Source organism: Mizuhopecten yessoensis, unplaced genomic scaffold, assembly GCF_002113885.1.
Source record: "Mizuhopecten yessoensis strain PY_sf001 unplaced genomic scaffold, ASM211388v2 scaffold1453, whole genome shotgun sequence".
NCBI lineage: Eukaryota > Metazoa > Mollusca > Bivalvia > Pectinida > Pectinidae > Mizuhopecten > Mizuhopecten yessoensis.
Window position 1 is genome coordinate 15,593 of NW_018404054.1, and position 23,602 is coordinate 39,194.

Consider the following 23,602-nt stretch of genomic DNA (forward strand, 5'->3'; position numbering starts at 1 on the left):
TATTACTGAAGACAACGACACCTAAAACTCGTGAAATGAGTTTGGTTGATCTGTGAAAAAAGAGATACGCATGACCATTGTTAAGGATGTAAAACGTAATTTTATTTTCTATACAATAAAACTGATTTGAAATGAAATGAAAATATAAAATTCAACCGGAAAAAATGATCTACACAATAAGCTTATCGTGCAATAGTGTACACACCCACCGCACAACGTCAGCACGTGTTGTTTCTTTACGATTGTATGGAAAACAGAGCCATGAAAAAAGTTGTTCATATACATTTTATAAACTATGGAAATATTGCATCGATTGAAACAAACATAAAAAAGGCAAATAATAAATAGTCTGCGTTTTTTTCCACATATATGTACGCACATTAAAACAACTCCACGTGCAGAGCACGCATATTTTCTCAATTAAGAATGATATTTATGCTAAAGATGTTTGAAAGAAGACGCAGACTTCGAATGTTTGACAATGTAACATATAACATTGAATTGATTATCTCCTAATCGATTTAAGATTTGGTCAGGACTGGTAGAATGTAAACCTACCATCAAATTACTGTTACCTCTTACCATGCAGATCCCTGCTTTATAAACTTGTGGTCAGAAGAAATATAAAGGCCTAACGGGCACCTCTTATTTACTTTATTCCCGGAAACTTTCATTAAGTCAAATATTCGCCCCTCAATAGTAAAATCTGCATTCGCCCAGTGTAAAGGACTAGGGGCATTCAGGGTCATGTCCGGCCTCATCGGGGAGGAAGAATTAATTGTTATGTTCGTAATCTGGAATTAATGAAGTACGCAAATATGAAATTTCAAATCCATTCGACAACTGGTTGAGGAGATATGTTTTTACAAAAGAGACAAAACCACGCTTTTTTAAACTTGTTTTTTTTTATCCCATTGCTTACTTCTTAATAAATCACTTATTTATTATCTTTCGATTATTTTTATTTCCATGTCACAACTGACCAATCGGATTCCTAAATTTTCCAATTGTGTGTACTAATTCCTTTGGTAATGAACCTTTTATCTGATGACCCTTTAAAACAACATATATCTGATGTAAGCAATCTTCCCTGCCATAATGACCTATTATCTTTGTCAGTGATGAGACCTGTATCTGATGCTATAGTTCTTTTTGCATGTTGGCATCATAACGAAGCCCAGTGCTCGTTTCACAGATATATAGTGTATAGATTGGCTACTTACACAGATATATAGTGTATAGATTGGCTACTTACACAGATATATAGTGTATAGATTGGCTACTTACACAGATATATAGTGTATAGATTGGCTACTTACACAGATATATAGTGTATAGATTGGCTACTTACACAGATATATAGTGTATAGATTGGCTACTTACACAGATATATAGTGTATAGATTGGCTACTTACACAGATATATAGTGTATAGATTGGCTACTTACACAGATATATAGTGTATAGATTGGCTACTTACACAGATATATAGTGTATAGATTGGCTACTTACACAGATATATAGTGTATAGATTGGCTACTTACACAGATATATAGTGTATAGATTGGCTACTTACACAGATATATAGTGTATAGATTGGCTACTTACACAGATATATAGTGTATAGATTGGCTTTTTACTTTATATTGCGTCATATCAAAGCTTAATACGAGAAAACAAGCTCGTCTGTTTGATTGATCGTCTGAAGCGCGGTTTTTCCACTATACCATCACGGTCAGGCAAGTTAATTTAATGAATCAATATCAGCTAACGCCGCTTTGTACATTGACTTTTTTTAATACGTTTTTCCAAAACCTCATTAACAACAAAGAGCACACACAAGAAGATTCTCCCTGTTCTTTGATTTTATTCCAGGATGTTCAAGAAAGAAGCCGCTTTCAACCTTCATTCATCAGTAAGAACGATCACTTTGCCTAGAGTCGAACAGTAGGTCGGTATCGTAAGTATTTGTTCTCACTATACTGAAAAATAGACTTCTCAATAAGTATAGGTCTGATGTCGAGTTTACAATGGAAGTTTTAATCCTCACATTATAATGGGTATGACATCATATGTAGGTACTAATACATGGTGGTTGATTGAAGCACCTTGTAAACCCGTCAGTAAGATTCAGGTTGTTCTCTAACTCAAACAGGAAAGGTCTTGACGATCCGTATTATGACCCGATTTTTGGCTATGATACCTGTTAACGGTGTGTTTAGACCGTGGGTAACCTACCTGGACTCGACAGGTGACATCGTGATAGTTACCTAACATGGGACAGGGAATGCTTACTCCTTTGGAACACCTGTTCTTATTGTTGGGACTAATTATGTCTTTGTGTTGACATCATCTCTTTATTCCTGTAGATATTTAATTGTATCTCCACTATTACATTTATATTGATCATATGTCCTGATACTGTGTCTATTGTATTATAGGTTAACTCTTCGTCATCCTGTAATTGACACTATAATTCTCATTTGTGAAATGTAACAATTTTATTTCGATTTTTAAAAAACACGTAATTATTTTTGAGCTCGGCTACGGTTTGGGCGACATTCAACATGACATACAAAGAACATTTCAAACTATTACACAGACCAGTTATTCTATCCTATATATATATGTAGCCATGTAAACACGCGCGCTACCTGAGGTTTAAATCTTCTTTCATTATTTCCCGTCAGACGCAATATCTGGAGTACTATCTGGATTTCAAATAGAGATTGCCGTCTCTGAAATAAAAGTTCATTCTGTATCATCCGCAACTGGGGGGAATTGTATCAAAAAATGACATTAAATCATTGTTTATACATATTTTACAACCTTTTAAGTTCGATTCGCTATCGTGTGTAAATAATGATTATGACTAATGGCATGCCTGTCGGATCCACAGATAATAACCGTGAAATTTTTATTGCATATTGCAGATTTTATTTTCCCGGAGGAAATATTAAATAATTTTGATTCGATGTTTCAATCGATTTACTTTCTGCGTTTAGAATGTAAATAACGCGATTGACTGCAATAAAATCGTCTGTGAGGCGGATCGTAGACTGTAGACAATAGTGTCTGTCACCAGGAATAGCGCCCTCATCTGTTAGCCGGGTCATAGACTGTAGACAATAGTGTCTGTCACCAGGAACACCGCCCTCGTCTGTGAGCCGGATCATAGACTGTAGACAATAGTGCCTGTCACCAGGAACACCGCCCTCATCTGTGAGCCGGATCAGAGACTGTAGATACTATTGTCTGTCACCAGGTATAGCGCCCTCGTCTGTGAGGCGGATCATAGACTGCAGACAATAGTGCCTGTCACCAGGAACACCGCCCTCATCTGTGAGCCGGATCATAGACTGTAGATAATATTTTCTGTCACCAGAAACACCGCCCTCATCTGTGAGCCGGATCAGAGACTGTAGATACTATTGTCTGTCACCAGGTATAGCGCCCTCGTCTGTGAGGCGGATCATAGACTGCAGACAATAGTGCCTGTCACCAGGAACACCGCCCTCATCTGTGAGCCGGATCATAGACTGTAGATAATATTTTCTGTCACCAGAAACACCGCCCTCATCTGTGAGCCGGATCAGAGACTGTAGATACTATTGTCTGTCACCAGGTATAGCGCCCTCGTCTGTGAGGCGGATCATAGACTGCAGACAATAGTGCCTGTCACCAGGAACACCGCCCTCATCTGTGAGCCGGATCATAGACTGTAGATAATATTTTCTGTCACCAGAAACACCGCCCTCATCTGTGAGCCGGATCAGAGACTGTAGATACTATTGTCTGTCACCAGGTATAGCGCCCTCGTCTGTGAGGCGGATCATAGACTGCAGACAATAGTGCCTGTCACCAGGAACACCGCCCTCATCTGTGAGCCGGATCATAGACTGTAGATAATATTTTCTGTCACCAGAAACACCGCCCTCATCTGTGAGCCGGATCAGAGACTGTAGATACTATTGTCTGTCACCAGGTATAGCGCCCTCGTCTGTGAGGCGGATCATAGACTGCAGACAATAGTGCCTGTCACCAGGAACACCGCCCTCATCTGTGAGCCGGATCATAGACTGTAGATAATATTTTCTGTCACCAGAAACACCGCCCTCATCTGTGAGCCGGATCAGAGACTGTAGATACTATTGTCTGTCACCAGGTATAGCGCCCTCGTCTGTGAGGCGGATCATAGACTGCAGACAATAGTGCCTGTCACCAGGAACACCGCCCTCATCTGTGAGCCGGATCATAGACTGTAGATAATATTTTCTGTCACCAGAAACACCGCCCTCATCTGTGAGCCGGATCAGAGACTGTAGATACTATTGTCTGTCACCAGGTATAGCGCCCTCGTCTGTGAGGCGGATCATAGACTGCAGACAATAGTGCCTGTCACCAGGAACACCGCCCTCATCTGTGAGCCGGATCATAGACTGTAGATAATATTTTCTGTCACCAGAAACACCGCCCTCATCTGTGAGCCGGATCAGAGACTGTAGATACTATTGTCTGTCACCAGGTATAGCGCCCTCGTCTGTGAGGCGGATCATAGACTGCAGACAATAGTGCCTGTCACCAGGAACACCGCCCTCATCTGTGAGCCGGATCATAGACTGTAGATAATATTTTCTGTCACCAGAAACACCGCCCTCATCTGTGAGCCGGATCAGAGACTGTAGATACTATTGTCTGTCACCAGGTATAGCGCCCTCGTCTGTGAGGCGGATCATAGACTGCAGACAATAGTGCCTGTCACCAGGAACACCGCCCTCATCTGTGAGCCGGATCATAGACTGTAGATAATATTTTCTGTCACCAGAAACACCGCCCTCATCTGTGAGCCGGATCAGAGACTGTAGATACTATTGTCTGTCACCAGGTATAGCGCCCTCGTCTGTGAGGCGGATCATAGACTGCAGACAATAGTGCCTGTCACCAGGAACACCGCCCTCATCTGTGAGCCGGATCATAGACTGTAGATAATATTTTCTGTCACCAGAAACACCGCCCTCATCTGTGAGCCGGATCAGAGACTGTAGATACTATTGTCTGTCACCAGGTATAGCGCCCTCGTCTGTGAGGCGGATCATAGACTGCAGACAATAGTGCCTGTCACCAGGAACACCGCCCTCATCTGTGAGCCGGATCATAGACTGTAGATAATATTTTCTGTCACCAGAAACACCGCCCTCATCTGTGAGCCGGATCAGAGACTGTAGATACTATTGTCTGTCACCAGGTATAGCGCCCTCGTCTGTGAGGCGGATCATAGACTGCAGACAATAGTGCCTGTCACCAGGAACACCGCCCTCATCTGTGAGCCGGATCATAGACTGTAGATAATATTTTCTGTCACCAGAAACACCGCCCTCATCTGTGAGCCGGATCAGAGACTGTAGATACTATTGTCTGTCACCAGGTATAGCGCCCTCGTCTGTGAGGCGGATCATAGACTGCAGACAATAGTGCCTGTCACCAGGAACACCGCCCTCATCTGTGAGCCGGATCATAGACTGTAGATAATATTTTCTGTCACCAGAAACACCGCCCTCATCTGTGAGCCGGATCAGAGACTGTAGATACTATTGTCTGTCACCAGGTATAGCGCCCTCGTCTGTGAGGCGGATCATAGACTGTAGACAATAGTGTCTGTCACCAAGAACAGCGCCCTTGTCTGTGAGCCGGATTATAGACTGTTGACAATAGTGTCTGTCGCCAGGAACAGCGCCCTCATCTGTGAGCCGGGTCATAGACTGTAGACAATAGTGTCTGTCACCAGGAACACCGCCCTCGTCTGTGAGCCGGATCATAGACTGTAGACAATAGTGCCTGTCACCAGGAACACCGCCCTCATCTGTGAGCCGGATCAGAGACTGTAGATACGATTGTCTGTCACAAGGTATAGCGCCCTCGTCTGTGAGGCGGATCATAGACTGCAGACAATAGTGCCTGTCAACAGGAACACCGCCCTCATCTGGGAGCCGGATCATAGACAGTGGATAATATTGTCTATCACGAGAAATAGCGCCCTCGTCTGTTAGGCGGATCATAGACTGCAGATTATAGTGTCTGTGATCATAGACTGTAGACAATATTGACTGTCACCAGGAAAACCGCCCTCATCTGTGAGCCAGATCATAGACTGTAGACAATAGCGCCTGTCACCAGGAACACCGCCTTATATGTGAGCCAGATCATAGACTGTAGACAATATTGTCTGTCAACAGGTACACTGCCTTATCTGTGAGCCGGATAAAAGACTGTAGACAATATTGTCTATCACCAGGAACGCCGCCCTCATCTGTAAGTCGGATTATAGACTGCAGATTATAGTGTCTGTGATCATAGACTGTAGACAATAGCGCCTGTCACCAGGAACACCGCCCTCATCTGGGAGCCGGATCAGAGACTGTAGATACCATTGTCTGTCACCAGGTATAGCGCCATTATCTGTAATTTGGATCATAGACTATAGATAATAGTGTCCTTCACTAGGAATAGCGCCCTCGTCTATAAGTCGGATCATAGACTGGAGACAATATTGTCTGTCACCTGGAACACCGCCCTCGTCTGTGAGCCGGATAATAGACTGTAGACAGTAGTGTCTGTCACCAGGAACACTGCCTTATTTGTGAGCCAGATCATAGACTGTAGACAATAATGACTGTCACCAGGAATAGCGCCCTCCTCTGTAAGTCGGATCATAGCCTGCAGATTATAGTGTCTGTCACCAGGACCACCGCCCTAATCTGTGAGCCGGATCATAGACTGTAGACAATAATGACTGTCACCAGGAATAGCGCCCTCCTCTGTAAGTCGGATCATAGACTATGATAATAGTGTCAGTCACCATGTACAGCGCCCTCGTCTGTAAGTCGGATCATAGCCTGCAGATTATAGTGTCTGTGATCATAGACTGTAGACAATAGTGTCTCTGTCACCAGGAACACCGCACTCATCTGTGAGCCGGATCAGAGACTGTAGATACGATTTTCTGTCACAAGGTATAGCGCCCTCGTCTGTTAGGCGGATCATAGACTGCAGATTATAGTGTCTGTGATCATAGACTGTAGACAATAATGTCTGTCACCAGGAATAGCGCCCTCATCTGTGAGGCGGATCATAGACTGCAGATTATAGTGTCTGTGATCATAGACTGTAGACAATAGCGCCTGTCACCAGGAACACCGCCTTATATGTGAGCCAGATCATAGACTGTAGACAATATTGTCTGTCAACAGGTACACTGCCTTATCTGTGAGCCGGATAAAAGACTGTAGACAATATTGTTTGTTAACAGGAACCGCGCCCTCATCTGTTAGCCGTATTATAGACTGTAGACAATCTTGTCTGTCACCAGGAACACTGCCTTATTTGTGAGCCAGATCATAGACTGTAGACAATATTGACTGTCACCAGGAAAACCGCCCTCATCTGTGAGCCAGATCATAGACTGTAGACAATAGCGCCTGTCACCAGGAACACCGCACTCATCTGTGAGCCGGATCAGAGACTGTAGATACTATTGTTTGTCACCAGGTATAGCGCCCTCGTCTGTGAGTCGGATCATAGACTGTAGACCATAGTGTCTGTCACCAGGAACTCCGTCCTCATCTGTGAGGCGGATCATAGGCTGCAGACAATAGTGCCTGTCACCATGAACACCGCCCTCATCTGTGAGGACAATAGTGCCTGTCACCATGAACACCGCCCTCATCTGTGAGGACAATAGTGCCTGTCACCAGGAACCCCGCCCTCATCTGTGAGCCAGATCATAGACTGTAGACAATAATGTCTGTCACCAGGAATAGCGCCCTCCTCTGTAAGTCGGATCATAGACTATGATAATAGTGTCAGTCACCATGTACAGCGCCCTCGTCTGTAAGTCGGATCATAGACTGCTGATTATAGTGTCTGTCAGCAGGAACAGCGCCCTCATCTGTGAGCCGGATCATAGACTGTAGACAATATTGTTTGTTAACAGGAACAGCGCCCTCATCTGTAAGTCGGATCATAGACTGCAGATTATAGTGTCTGTCAACAGGAACAGCGCCCTCATCTGTTAGCCGGATTATAGACTGTAGACAATATTGTCTGTCACCAGGAACACCGCCCTCATCTGTGAGCCGGATCATAGACTGTAGACTAATAGAATCCTTCCCTGATGAGAGGTATGGATAATGTTATACAAACCCAAGGGATAAACTATTGAGCAGGGGACCCGAGGCTCTGCCGAGGGCCTTTTGCTCAATATTTTATCCCGAGGGTTTTAATAACCTTATCCTTACCTCACATCAGTCTATGTCTACCCTACTAAAACGGGAATGTACCTGTGAAGTGTGGGAGAAAATTGTGTCTGTCATTGGGAACTTTGTCCATGTGTGTCCGCCGAATCAGAGACTGTAGACAATAGTGTCTGGCATTGGGAACTTGGTCAATATTAATCCAAATGTGTCGCATTAACTTTGGTTACAGGACGTTCACGAACATACAGATCGAGCTGTCGCCAGTATGGGCGGGGCCAAATGACCGACTTTTAAAAGCTTTTTTTCCGATTGGTCAGTCTGCTGCAGAATGACACGTTGCCAGTTCAGGTCACAAAGTATTTTACTACGTACTTTTGTACAAGGAAATACAATGTTTCTAAACATATTAGCGTAGTATATTTGTTAAGGTGCGTTAGAATGGGGATAGTACGTTGTTTTTCGTGTCTATACTGGCGATTAGAACATGAAATATGGTTTACACTCTCGACCTATCGGTCTCGAGTTCAAACCCAAATTTCATGTTCTAATCGCCAGTACTCAAAACAACGTACTACCCCTAATTATCAGGCTGTCATACAATGCCGATGTTCTCAATAACGGACAACAATTGTAGTTCCCTTTGACCTTTACAAAGTAAATCTTGTCGAAAGTCCCTTTTGCATCTGTGGGCATCCATGTAAGAATTCCTTTCACTTTTTCTTTGAGTGTCAACATTTTAGCAATGAAAGGCGTATTTTGTTTCAAAATTTGATTGCCTTGGGTATAGATTTAAATTTAGAGCTTTCGATGAACCTTAACTCTTACGTTTTTAGACATGTGCATCACTTCATCAAATCCAACAGAAGAATTTTGAACGGTGCCTTTTTTAAGGTTGTGCATTTGTACCGGTGTGAATATTATATATATCTACGTCATGTGTATGTCTATTATCATTGCTGACATGTAATTGTAAATGTATGACGGGAGAAGGCTGTGACAAGTTGTAATAACTTGTGCCCAATCCCTTGTTCAATTTTATTGGCAATAAATATGTTTAAAGCAATACGTCGAGCGCTAGTTTGACGTAACTGCATACTAACAATGTACTGTAAAGTACTACGGTACATTGGTTTATCATCTTGTTCCTTATTTAGATACACCTTGACTGTAAGTACTGTGCATACATTATCATTCTTTACTTTTTTCATATACATACAATGTTTGTATTGTGTAGATACATTCTTCAGTTATCTTTATTATGTAGATACACTATACTGTAACTACTGTACATACAGAAATGGTAAATAGTGTACGGACACATTATTTTGATATTCATTATTTTTGGGTATAAGTATGCACTGTAGTACTTTGTTAAGCTGTAGCTAACACATACACACACCTTGTATCCATACGTTACATGTGTTTTAGGAAATTAAAACTGCAGGATTCCGTGTTATTTGAAGGTTGTGATGTTTCTCACCTTTCTAGCGACATTAACCTGTGACAAGTTAACTCGACTCAAAAAGTACAGTATGTATTAGGATGTAGTGAGGCTAGATAATCTTACGTTATAAGAGTCAAAGCTAACATCACTCATTTTCTTTTTTATAGGCTACCGTTGTCCTAACCATTACAACTTCGATGACACCGTTATCGGAACCACTGTTGACGACATGAGTCCAGCCGGAAATGGTAAGGATCCGGTTTTGAATGTCCGGACGTTGTGACGATCGGACTTTGATGATCTTGTTATGAGCTATCGGTATGTGACGTAGAAATCTGCTGTTCCATAATTGGTGCCTAATGACACGACAAGAAGACAGACCACGCTTATAAGATTTACACTCGTCAGTTTAACCGGTCATTGGTACTCCCACACGGATTATATCGTGTCGAGGAGGAAATGGACTGGAGTTATACACGAGCTAGTCATTCAAGTTCACACGTGCGTACAAGTGACATGGAACTGGTTTGTGTATAATCGCTACAGTATACTATAGGTTCTGTCTATTACGATCCGTTGTAGGTGTTTGTATGTTATGTGAATGAAACCAGTGACATGTGAACACGATGCACGAGACTAACAGTGTCACGTTCCTGACAATAGACATAACTCTCATGATTTTAGTGACAGTTCTTAACCTCCTTGTCATCTTCATTCTGATTGTAAAAGCTAACGTGAGGAAATCGAAAACCATATTTCTCCTGTCACTTGCTTTTGCGGACATGTTTGTTGGGATATTTGTTATTCCAAACGCCATCTCCATTATGTATCTGCACGTGAAAATGGAGGATTTTGTGTGTAAACTATGCTACTACGGCGAACACACAATGAGTGCAGCAAGTGCACTTTCCATATCGGTGATTGCGGTGGATCGTATGCGTGCTATACTGTTCCCTTTAAAGTTCAAAAGCGTACATCGTGGCTTTTCCTACCTGGTGTTAGCTTTAGTATGGATACTGGCATTGCTTTACGCACTGCGAACCCCATTTGTGTATGGTGCCGTGACCAGGATATCGGAGGTGACCGACAGTAACGTGACCGTCTCCAAGACCGAGTGTACAATCATGCAGGGCCAGTCTATGGTACACCAAGGCCTAATCTACCTGGATTTCTTCGTACTTTTTCTCTTGCCTAGTACTGTGCTAGTGACGTGTAATGTCGCCGTATCTATCCGACTTGCTGCAGTACCAACAATTCAGGCAACAGGACGAACTCGCTTGTTAATGAAAAGAAGACGTTCTATTCGTCTTCTACTTGCAATGATTTTCCTCTTTGTAGGATGTCATCTACCGTTGTATTCCTTTCAGATTCACCTACTTATTGCGACCACGGATGTTTATACGGAGAGAGTCATAATGCAGTCATTGCTCATATTGTCTTGGTCGAACAGTCTTTTGAATGTTTTGTTCTATGGTTCTTTGAATGATGACGTTAAGAGTACACTCGCCATGATTATTAGATGCCAGTGTAGGAAACGTAACAACAGAGTGGCCATTTCGACAATCAGAACTACAAGACGTCAGCATCAATCTACGATGGCTGCACACCAACAAACAACCATTTCTACGACAGTGACCTCAATATAACCCATACGTCATTTTAAAATTAATTTAATGAATTGCATATACATGTATTGTAAAGCACCTTAGGGTAACTTGTACTAGCTAGATAGAGTGCTAAATAAAAGATCGTTACTGGATGCCAATTTTCTTAAACATACAAACTAATTGTCTGTTCCCCCAGAAGCATAAGCAGACACAGGCGCTCCATCTACATGTCGGTGATTCTACTCATGAGGTAGACCCAGTTATAAAACATAACTTAGATGTAAAATTGGATCGTTCAGTGAAACTGGTAAAACAAGTACGTGAAGTACTCTTGCAAAATCCCGAAATTGTCGGATCAGAAACGTTGGTTGTACAGATGCACGTAAGTTTAAGGATCCGTGTACCACTACCTAGCTGTAACTACGCATTTGACATTTATTTTCCGGTATGACTATAGCGTTGATAAATCATTTCTGAAAAGAAAGCCATACCTTGCCGGACTTTTATCGGAACTTAAACAAAATATAATCAACAACAGTGTTCTGTGTGTAAAAATTCAGCGGGGCTAGACAGGATTTCGAAATTTGGACTTAACATTGCTATACTATCTCTCAAAAATATTGAGATACCTCGTCAACGGAAATGTCCTGTCCCAACTGTGCAAGTTATATCCAAACAGAAGTTAATGGCAGATTAAAATATATATAGGAAAATACACAAAGCAACGGGACAGGGATATTTAGTACACCCATAACACGAGAGGCCGCTGGTCGGCCTTTTTTCTATCGGATATGATTTTGCCGACTGCGAACTCTCATTTCCGAAGCACTAATTCTTTGATGCAGTTTCCGCCCGAAATCCGGGCGGAACTAAATCGGCTTGAAAAACTCAATTAAGTGGTTCACAGTTCATGACAACGATTTCTATTCACGGTTCATGTAATATAGATCCCATGTGTATGCCACAGACACAAATGTATAGTATATTAAGGAATAGAACACACAAAATACATGTCCATGTCGTTGTAGCATTCTCTGACCTACTTCTAAAACATGGATTCCTGGGTTAGTGCAAAATAGCAGGGGGAATTTCAAACGGAACAAAAAGAATTGGTGTTTCTTTGTATTCCGCTTGTTAAACATCACATGTAGTAACCATTTTTGTTGTAACCGGAAAATCATGGCAAATGTTGTCTGCTTCACTTTGAAAGAGGAAAAACTTATTTGTATGTCTTTGTCACCAAATTCTTCTCATTTAATTATAGATTTATGGAAAGGAACATTTTTTGGACCCTGAAGAACATTTAAATGTATGCAAACACATTATACTTTTTCTAAATCCGAACTATGGAAAATTGATCGTCAGCATCGGGAAAATCAGCTATGGGCAGTTAGAGGTTACGCGGTGCCTGTCAAAAGTTTTTCGCCGTGTAAAACCTCTAACATTGTTGGAGTAGGGTCTTTAGGTGACTTCTCCCTTTGGACTAGTTCATGTCCAGCTTCGTGGTATTTCAGATATAGTGGGTTTCCGTCCCCTCTATAAAGGACCTAGAATGCTTAAGAACGTCTGGTTACCCGGACTCGAAAGAGAGCTTGTCATGGACTCAGTGAATTTTGATGCCCACATACAAAGTACTAAATGGAATAACTCCCTAGTATTTACTGGGTATTTTCCATATATCGTCAGTCATGATCACTCGGGGCAGCGACAGAATCATTGTGTTATGCATTAACAAATATCGCAAAATGACCTATGCAAACGGGTGTTTCGAAAAAGTAGCAGCCATCTTATAGAATGTTATCTTCTGCTACCAGAAAGTCAGAAACCCTAACACCAAGACTTTTACCACCAACAATGCTTTGTTTTGAATCTGTACGTTTAAAGCAATGATGCTCTCTGCTTCATAAAGATTCTTATAGATATTCTGTCTCCACGTTTTCACTCCAAGAAAAACGATGTACAAGCTAATTATGTAGAGTTAAGCTGCATGCCTTATACTTTGATAGACTTTTGTGTAACCCAAGAAAAATTATTTTACATGTTTTAAGTATACTATGGAAGCCGGCTAGTGCCACGTTAACTCATTTACCCCTGAAATTTCATAACTCTTCGAGTTCAAATGTGTCGTCAGGAGTGGATGTGTTAAGTAACGTTGTCGTACGACTTTGTATGTCGATTGTCATCTTAAAATTATATCATAGCTATATCGTGCTTACCTCAAAACTATTTCATAGTTCGTTATAACGACATTTAAATTCCGTAATAACGACATTTAATCTCGTTATTACGACACAATTATTTGTGTACATGGTGTATTGACGTTGTTTCTTTATGATTAAATTAAGCATGTAAAATAATTTGCTTAATCTTTTTAATTCCTTTAACACATATTCCAACATTGTTTCATTTACATCGTGATTTTAATCAGATTAAACTTAATCTAATGTTTACTTTATAGATCTACATTACAAGACCTTCACACATTTCAGCAAGGTCGTGTTTTATTGCCTACCCTTTAAAAGGTATTTGCTGTGCACACCAAAGTTACATGTAATACTCTAAACCTAATAAACCCATGCACGATATAAAGGTTGGCCGTACATACTCTTCACTCTTAACAAGTTAACAACAGTTCAACACATTTGTTATATATCTATGTTATATCACCTTTGTCACATAAATGTCCTTAGCCACTGAGATAACCTTTGTCACCGAGATGACCTTCATCACTGAGATGACCTTTGTAACTGAGATGACCTTCATCACTGAAATGACCTTTGTCATTGAGATGACCTTCATCACTGAGAAGACCTTCATCAACGATATGACCTCAGTCACTGAGATGACAGTCGTCATTGAGATGACCTTAGTCACTGAGATGCCCTCAGTCACTGAGACGACCTTCGTCGCCGAGATGACCTCAGTCACTGAGATGACCTTCGTCATTAAGATTACCTTAGTCACTGAGATGACCTTCGTCACCGAGATGACCTTCGTCACTGAGATGATCTTAGTCACTGAGATGACCTTCATCACAGAGATGACCTTCGTCAATGAGATGACCTTCGTCGCCAAGATGACCTCAGTCACTGAGATTACCTTCGTCACCGAGATGACCTTCGTCATTGAGATGACCTCAGTCACTGAGACCACCTTCGTCGCCGAGATAACCTTCGTCATTGAGATGACCTCAGTCACCGAGATGACCTTCGTCATTCAGACGACCTTCGTCGCCGAGATGACCTCAGTCACTGTAAAGGAATGTGTCATTGAGATGACCTCAGTCACCGAGATGACCTTCGTCATTCAGACGACCTTCGTCGCCGAGATGACCTCAGTCACTGAGATGACCTTTGTCATTGAGATGACCTTCATCACTGAGAAGACCTTCATCAACGATATGACCTCAGTCACTGAGATGACATTCGTCATTGAGATGACCTTAGTCACTGAGATGCCCTCAGTCACCGAGATGACCTTCGTCATTGAGACGACCTTCGTCGCCGAGATGACCTCAGTCACTGAGATGACCTTCGTCATTGAGATGACCTTAGTCACTGAGATGACCTTCGTCACCGAGATGATCTTAGTCACTGAGATGACCTTCATCACAGAGATGACCTTCGTCAATGAGATGACTTTCGTCGCCAAGATGACCTCAGTCACTGAGATTACCTTCGTCACCGAGATGACCTTCGTCATTGAGATGACCTCAGTCACCGAGATGACCTTCGTCATTGAGATGACCTCAGTCACTGAGACGACCTTCGTCGCCGTGATTACCTCAGTCACTGAGATGACCTTCGTCATCGAGATGACCTTCGTCATTGAGATGACCTCAGTCACCGAGATGACCTTCGTCATTGAGACGACCTTCGTCGCCGAGATGACCACAGTCACTGAGATGACCTTCGTCATTGAGATGACCTTAGTCACTAAGATGACCTTTGATCATCGCCCCGTACACGTAGTCTAATTATCGTATTTGTTAGACAGATAGCAAGGCAACAACCAACGACTAGCTACTACAAGATACCTATGTTGTAATTAGGCTAACGTAGTCGTAATTATGAGATATCTATGTCGTTATTACGTCACAGTATGTCGTAACGGCGACAATCGGATTCAAACCATATCTTGATCTACGCTCCGTTCCGTAAACTACACTCTGCTACGTCAAGATATGGTTTTAATCAGATTGTAACGACGATATAAAAATATTACTTCACATGACACTTACCGCCTTCCATGGTAATGTTAATCCCCGGATAGTGTTTCTGTAAATTATATAGAGCGCTCTATCATTGTTATACAATGTATATGATTACATTATTTATCTTGACTGTGCTGAAATATGAGACTCTCTACTATCATGATTTTATTGTAAAAACAAACAAAATTAACAAAATTATCAAAATATTTCTATTTATTTCATGAAGATTAACGAAAAAAACAACTGTAGGTTTTTAACTTAGAAGAAGTGAAAAACAAACAAAAAAACAAAAACAAAAAACCCCAGTAAAAAACGAAAAATGGGACAAAAAAAAGGAAACTATCAAAATATAAACAGTCATGACGACCAAAAGTACGACATTGGTTAAACCATGCATAATTTTCAACATAACCACGCATCATTTCTCATAAACACTAACTAAACATAACCCTGTTCCTCACCTGTTAACCATATAAATAAGCAACACTATTTAAAAAACTGAACTGGATCAGTTCCCTACCAAACTAATTGTTTGTTAATTGTTACAAGTATAAGTGTACAAGGTCTCTACAAAGTCAAGGAGATAAGGTGATGACGTACATCGGTGATGACGTACATCGGTGATGACGTGCCTCGAGGAAGGGCACAAAGTTATAAACACGGTGTTGAGTCCATTCAGCGTTTTGGATGTAAGTTCGCCCCGAGAGGACGACATTTGTAACTTTAATTGTCGTTGTGTCGTCTGTTCGGGGCGAATCAGCGAAATGGCACATATCAGCCAATGTAGTATGCAAATGACTTATTTTACTGCATTGTATGGTTACAGTCTGTATAGTGTGGAAGTCACCGGATAAATATTTAATTTAGGTAATGCACGTGTTTTAGGTGTGAAAAGCTTTTTAGAAAGGAATGTCCTGCAGGACATCTCACTGTAAAGGAATGTCCTACATGACAGCTCACTGTAAAGGAATGTCCTACAGGACAGCTCACTGTAAAGGAATGTTATACAGGACAGCTCACTGTAAAGGAATGTACTACAGGACAGCTCACTGTAAAGGAATGTGCTACAGGACAGCTCACTGTAAAGGAATGTCCTATAGGATATGTAAAGTAATGTCATACAGGACAGCTCACTGTAAAGTAATGTCCTACAGGATAGCTCACTGTAAAGTAATGTCATACACGACAGCTCACTGTAAAGGAATGTCATACATGACAGCTCACTGTAAAGGAATGTCCTACAAGACAGCTCACTGTAAAGGGATGTCCTACAGGACAGCTCACTGTAAAGGAAGGTCGTACAGGACAGCTCACTGTAAAGGAATGTCCTATAGGATATGTAAAGTAATGTCATACAGGACAGCTCACTGGAAAGTAATGTCATACAGTACAGCTCACTGTAAAGGAATGTCCTACAGGTCAGCTCACTGTAAAGTAATGTCCTACAGGATAGCTCACTGTAAAGGAATGTCCTACAGGACAGCTCATGTCCTGCAGGACATCTCACTGTAAAGGAATGCCCTACATGCCAGCTCACTGTAAAGGAATGTCCTACAGGATAGCTCACTGGAAAGGAATGTCCTACAAGACAGCTCACTGTAAAGGGATGTCCTACAGGACAGCTCACTGTAAAGGAATGGCCTACAGGACAGCTCACTGTAAAGGAATGGCCTACAGGACAGCTCACTGTAAAGGAATGGCCTACAGGACAGCTCACTGTAAAGGAATGTGCTACAGGACAGCTCACTGTAAAGGAATGTACTACAGGACAGCTCACTGTAAAGGAATGTGCTACAGGACAGCTCACTGTAAAGGAATGTCATCCAGGACAGCTCACTGTAAAGGAATGTCATCCAGGACAGCTCACTGTAAAGGAATGTCCTACTGGACAGCTCACTGTAAAGGAATGTCCTACAGCTCACTGTAAAGGAATGTCCTACAGGACAGCGCACTGTAAAGGAATGTCATACAGGATAGCTCACTGTAAAGGAATGTCCTACAAGACAGCTCACTGTAAAGGGATGTCCTACAGGACAGCTCACTGTAAAGGAATGTCATCCAGGACAGCTCACTGTAAAGGAATGTCATAAAGGACAGCTCACTGTAAAGTAATGTCATACAGGGCAGCTCACTGTAAAGGAATGTCATACAGGACAGCTTACTGTAAAGGAATGTCCTACAGGATAGCTCACTGTAAAGTAATGTCCTACAGGACAGCTCACTGTAACGGAATGTCCTGCAGGACAGCTCACTGTAAAGGAATGTCCTACAGCTCACTGTAAAGGAATGTCCTACAGCTCACTGTAAAGGAATGTCCTACAGCTCACTGTAAAGGAATGTCCTACAGCTCACTGTAAAGGAATGTCCTACAGCTCACTGTAAAGGAATGTCCTACAGGACAGCGCACTGTAAAGGAATGTCATACAGGATAGCTCACTGTAAAGGAATGATGTCATACAGGACAGCTCACTGTAAAGGCATGTCCTACTGGACAGCTCACTGTAACGGAATGTCCTACAGGACAGCTCACTGTAAAGTAATGCCATACAGGATAGCTCAATGTAAAGGAATGTCCTACAGGACAGCTCATGTCCTGCAGGACATCTCACTGTAAAGGAATCTCCTACATGACAGCTCACTGTAAAGGAATTTCCTACAGGACATCTCACTTTAACGGAATGTCCTACAGGACAGCTCACTGTAACGGAAGGTCCTACAGGACAGCTCACTGTAAAGGAATGGCCTACAGGACAGCTCACTGTAAAGGAATGTCATACAGGACAGCTCACTGTAAAGTAATGTCATACAGGATAGCTCACTGTAAAGTAATGTCATACAGGACAGCTCACTGTAAAGGAATGTCATACAGGACAGCTCACTGTAAAGGAATGTCCTACAGGATAGCTCACTGTAAAGGCGTTCCACAAGTCGAATATATATAATAGGAAGGTTTTAAATTGTGAAAATAATTCTTTTTTTATTGCACGGTAAATGAATTACAACAATCGTAATGATCTGTCCACGTATACCACACGTAATCTTATTCATCGGTATATATAATCAAACACGAAATATAGCAACAAGTACATAACAAATCGTCACAAAATACCACTAAATAACGTATGCTATTATTCACACTCTGTATCTTAGACTAAATTGTTAAACCAGACGTACAATTGGCAGACTTTATACAAAATGCACTTCACGAAATATATATAATAACTTTCTGCTGATTGCTGTATTTTCACATTATTCACAGACGATGCGCTTCTTGTTATATTGTATTTTAAAATGAATAACTAGTATATGAACAATTTGTAATGAAGAAATATGATTGAGTTTGGTTAGCATGTAAAAGTACACCCCGACGGTCTTTTGTCAGAAAAGGGCAATAACTCCAACAAAAAAATAATCTTAGAGTCGTTCCCCTTTATCATTACAATTCTGCTGGCATTACTTTAAAGCGTTAAACCTGTGTCATTAGACAATATATTCAATTTCATACAAAACAGCGTTAAATTAACAAGATAGACTTTTAAAACAATATTCTTCCTATTTTTACCCAAAACATACGTCAAAATGGCCGCTATAACACTGAACACGTGCCAATTTAATTTACATACACTACAATTACAGAACGCTGCTTCGAAATATGAATTAATGCACAAATTCCTTAGGATATAGAAAAATAAAATTAAAAAAATAAGTCTCTTCATCTTTAAACCTTTCTATAATAATATCAAGAGAGAATATCAATGCTTATAAAATTCATTATCCAGTTATCCAGGCGATCAGGAACCAAATAACCGTATTTAAATGGAACATAACATACATTACAGCGACTATTGACGTATGTTTCGCTCTTCTTTTTTGTAAAAGTATTCTGAAATGACAGTTATTTCCATAACATGGTACATTATTATTTACCAGGGATGAAAGACAAACACAGTAATCGGCTTAAATAAAAACAGTATTTCCCGTTTAGTGAGGTACATGAATTAGAGATGTAAAAGGCATGCGCATTGCAATTTTCGTCAATAGAACTTCCGACAAAAGTTGAATATACTTAATGAATGTGTTCAAACAGATCACGTGGAACATTCATTAAAATATTGTGTTGTGAAATAGACATGACATTATCATTCTGGGGGAAACCTGTGAAACCTGTGAAAAGTTCATTACAATCGTAAATGAAACATTTAAAACCCAGGTAGTAATTCAACTTCTTCCAAATTGCAAACCGTAAAGTAAGATAATTAATTTTAAAATGTTTATCCTAAATGGTAATAATTCTAAATTGTAAAATGTATTTTTATCTTTTTATACATTTGAAGAGTGTCAATTGGTTGTGTGCGGATGTGTCATTAAGTTACAAATATGAAATTAACGAGGAAGAGAAGTTTAGTTAACGGTGTTGCTATAGGGTTTTATAGGCGACAATACCGACTACTGTTTGTATTTCAGACATGGCTTAGAATATACACCAGATCACCTTCACTGTATACTGTAGTGACTATTGCCAATAACACTTTTGTATATCAACATACATCAATAGTATTACTCACTGCACAAACATAGATACGTTTCTATGAGTTGTCTATATAACGCCGTCGGGTTTGATGATGACTAGGACAATAACAATAGGTACAATATGATAATGCGAATCTCATAAAGCAATAACGTGGACAGTCCACTACCACTACCTAACAATGGCCTTGACAATTACGTCATAAGTAACTATGGAAACAACGAAGGATTCATGACAAGGCAAAGCATTCTACACAATACGTGTGATAAGTATATATAAGCTGAAGAGATAGCTTAGATTTGTGTTTGGCTTTTGAGATCGTTAAGATACCAAAGCTAGGCCGGTTACATTTCCTAGTGTCAGTACTATTTTATTGTAACCATAACGCTTCGTTAATGCAACTTTTGTCCAAATTGAAATTTAAAGTACACACTTATTGAAATGGATCGATGATTCTGAAATAAGTACTTTGTTCTTCAAATTTAAAGACATATTATTGAACCTACATATAATTCGTTTATAAAGTTGGAGCTACTATTAGTAATTAGTTACCGGTTGTTTCAGTATAGCGTAACCCAAATGACAAAGGCGTAAGTGTTTACTGTTTTTTCAGTTTTCAATAAACAAAAATAGGAAATGTGGATTTATATAAAACCTGTAGAGAAGATTTAGAAAAATATCGTTTCGAACAAAAACGTTAGGAAGAATCCAATTGGGACGTGCGTAGCTTTAAACTATACATTTTATATATAGTAATGTATTAAACAGTATCATTACCATGTATATCAACCTGCACTACACAACAGCATTAACATTCAACAGCAACAACATACACAGCCAGTTTCAAATATTACACAAAAATAATTTATGTTATATATACATATATATATAGATTATATTGGAAAATAATTCATTTTGGCAACAGCGATGGTAATGCACCTTGGAATTCCAACATGAACATGACTGGGGTTAAATCACTAGCAAGGGAGACCACTCTCCGAAGAGTTAGCTCCCCCTTACACCGAATCTAACACCTCAATCGTGACCTTTTTCCTTGTTCAGCAGACATTCTTCGATTAGAAAGGCTCATCGAAAAGTCAAAGACATCAAACGCTAGAAACAGTTTCAGAAGACTCATGTACTTACTTGAGTGTAAAATCACAGTTCTGCGGTCAGTGCTTATGGCTAAGAAAATGAAGTGTGCTTATCTAGCTATTATCGACATTGAACAAGTAACTCAGGCCTTTGATGGAGTGTTTCCTTTAAGTGTCATACAACATGCTGTTTATTCCTCACGTAGTCTACAGTTTCTTTCTTGTCCTCATCTATAGATTTCCCCCCATTTTCTTTTATACTTACTCTAAAGTCGTTCATAGTTACAAAAATTTAACAAGTTACAAACACAGTCATGGCCGCCTAGTGAAATTATCTTTGACTTCATCCATTTGATGAAAATACAGTAAAAGCCGTTGGTGATGAATTACTAGTGACAACTTCTTCTTACTCAGATTGCTGCTTTGTTATTAGATGAGGCCAGCCGATGACAATGCTTTCCAACATTACACTAGTCGAAGGGACATAACTCTTCATTTGTCCAAGGTACGTCAATCCTCCATACTTAAATGTCAAACATTCTTGGGTTTGTCAACCTACTCCAAATCACTACTAAATCATCAAATATTTTCAGTAAATAATTATTCCTTTGAAGGCGCAAGAAGTTTCAGAAATTATCCGTGATTATTCATCCCCAATACAAATCTTAAATAATATCTTGTTTTCTGTATAACAGTTTAAGCACTTGTTTTTCTCCTCTTTATTTGTTCCTCCTCTTCTACAGTCATAAAGGTCTGCTGGACCTCTAAAGGATCCCGATCACCTGAATTAAAAGAAAAAATGTTCTAAAAAAAAAAATGGGGTATATTTTAAAACAATGCTAAGGGAGTAAGTATTTTACCAACAAACTGAAATCTAGTAAAAGGTAGGTATATCAGGAGGTAGACCCATGTTATATAGTTTTGAGTTAAAACACTTATCTTACAACATGGCAATCTACACTTACCGGTCTACCTGTTGCGCTAGAAACCCTTCTTAGAGCGATCCAAGCTATGTACTTAATGCCTGGATACAGTATCCTGCTGTCTTGGCAGTCATCATGAAGGTTTCATGGCCAAATTTTATCTAACAATATGGTGCCCTAAAATTATCATGAGGGTAGCTGCATTGTAAGTCCTCGTGAGGGTTACGGGCCGAGGGTTTGTACCTACATATCCTATATGGTGTCCTGGAAGTTAATCCTTAGGGTAACGGTCCCTGCAGGTAGGGCGTAAGAATTGTACCTGCTGGGGCCCCCATTGCATGATCGTAAGAGGCGACTAAATTTGGGATCTTATCTTTTCTCTTCTTTCTAAACAGCTTTCCTCTTCCTTATGTCTCCCTTGACCACGCCTCACTTTTGGCCTTTAGTTGAGCGTTCGCCACTGTGAGGAAGGCTTTGGGTTCTGTCCCCTGGCCGAGACATACCAGAGTCCGTAAAAATGGGAGTTTCTACTCCTGCAATTTAGGAGTGGGACGACTGGTTCGCCCGTTGTCAGTATATGTGACCGGGTGGGGTGTTTTGCTGAGTAACTTCGGCAGTATGTTTCAGTGAGGTGGCCCTATTACGTTGGCATCAGTTCCGCGCTATCTCAAAGAGACAAACACGAACATATCTCAGCCTCAAAAAAACACACACGCATACACTACACCCATGCATCTTGCACACATGGGAGGCTCTCCTTAAATGTCCATAGCTATGCATAGGACGTTAAACAATACTAAACCAAACCAAAACCTACCTAGCTACATGATGTCCTGGAAGTCCTCGTAAGGGTTTCTGTACGAGAGTTTGTACCTAACTAACTACGTGGTGTCCTGGAAGTCCTCCTGAAGGTTGTGGTCCGAGGGTTTGTACCTACCTAGCTACATGATGTCCTGGAAGTCCTCGTAGGGTTTCTGTCCGAGGGTTTGTACCTAACTAATTATGTGGTGTCCTGGAAGTCCTCGTAAGTGTTTCTGTCCGAGGGTTTGTACCTAACTACATGTAATTACATGGTGCCCCGGAAGTCCGCGAAGGTTGTGGTCGAAGGGTTTGTACCTAACTAGCTACATGGTGCCCTGGAAGTCCTCGTAAGGGTTTCTGTCCGAGGGTTTGTACCTAACTAACTACATGGTGCCCCGGAAGTCCTCGTGAAGGTTGTGGTCGGAGGGTTTGTACCTTACTTACTACGTGGTGTCCTGGAAATCCTCGTGAGGGTTTCTGTCCGAGGGTTTGTACCTAACTAACAACGTGGTGTCCTGGAAGTCCTCGTAAGGGTTTCTGTCCGAGGGTTTGTACCTAACTAAGTACGTGGTGTCCTGGAAGTCCTCGTAAGGGTTGCTCTCCGAGGATTTGTACCTAACTAGCTTCATGGTGTCCTGGAAGTCCTCGTAAAGGTTGTGGTCGGAGAGTTTGTACCTAACTAACTACGTGGTGTCCTGGAAGTCCTCGTAAGGGTCTCTGTCCGAGGGTTTGTACCTAACT

The 23,602-nt window shown here is 40.9% G+C and overlaps 3 protein-coding genes and 1 long non-coding RNA gene across 5 annotated transcripts in view; 3 read left to right on the forward strand and 1 right to left on the reverse strand.

Moving 5' to 3' along the window:
* The first annotated feature begins 1,849 nt into the window (after positions 1 to 1,849).
* On the forward strand, positions 1,850 to 11,460 carry LOC110462339 (adenosine receptor A3-like). Its single transcript, XM_021516278.1, has 2 exons — positions 1,850 to 1,959; positions 9,863 to 11,460. Exon 2 carries the CDS (start codon positions 10,322 to 10,324, stop codon positions 11,339 to 11,341), a length of 1,020 nt encoding a protein of 339 aa, XP_021371953.1. The 5' UTR covers positions 1,850 to 1,959; positions 9,863 to 10,321; the 3' UTR covers positions 11,342 to 11,460.
* A 2,558-nt stretch (positions 11,461 to 14,018) lies between these two features.
* Positions 14,019 to 16,845, forward strand: LOC110462390. Its single transcript, XM_021516340.1, has 2 exons — positions 14,019 to 16,606; positions 16,811 to 16,845. The coding sequence occupies exon 1, from the start codon at positions 14,019 to 14,021 to the stop codon at positions 15,276 to 15,278; it is 1,260 nt and encodes a 419-aa protein (XP_021372015.1). The 3' UTR covers positions 15,279 to 16,606; positions 16,811 to 16,845.
* Positions 16,846 to 17,976: 1,131 nt separating this feature from the next.
* LOC110462367 lies at positions 17,977 to 19,087 on the forward strand. The gene is made up of 2 exons (XR_002464272.1): positions 17,977 to 18,086; positions 18,226 to 19,087. It is a non-coding gene; the product is annotated as an uncharacterized LOC110462367 (long non-coding RNA).
* Positions 19,088 to 19,187: 100 nt separating this feature from the next.
* The window catches only part of LOC110462347 (cationic amino acid transporter 4-like), a 36,604-nt gene continuing 32,189 nt past the window's right edge, over positions 19,188 to 23,602 (reverse strand). For both annotated transcript variants that reach the window (XM_021516293.1, XM_021516289.1), the window contains exon 5: positions 19,188 to 21,919. The gene's annotated coding sequence lies outside the window, so the exon portion shown is untranslated. The remainder of the gene's footprint in view (positions 21,920 to 23,602) is intronic.

Bases quoted from the DNA above. Each gene is read 5' to 3' on its own strand.
- LOC110462339 (XM_021516278.1), top strand. From the start codon at position 10,322: ATGCACGAGACTAACAGTGTCACGTTCCTGACAATAGACATAACTCTC.
- LOC110462390 (XM_021516340.1), top strand. From the start codon at position 14,019: ATGACCTTCATCACTGAGATGACCTTTGTAACTGAGATGACCTTCATC.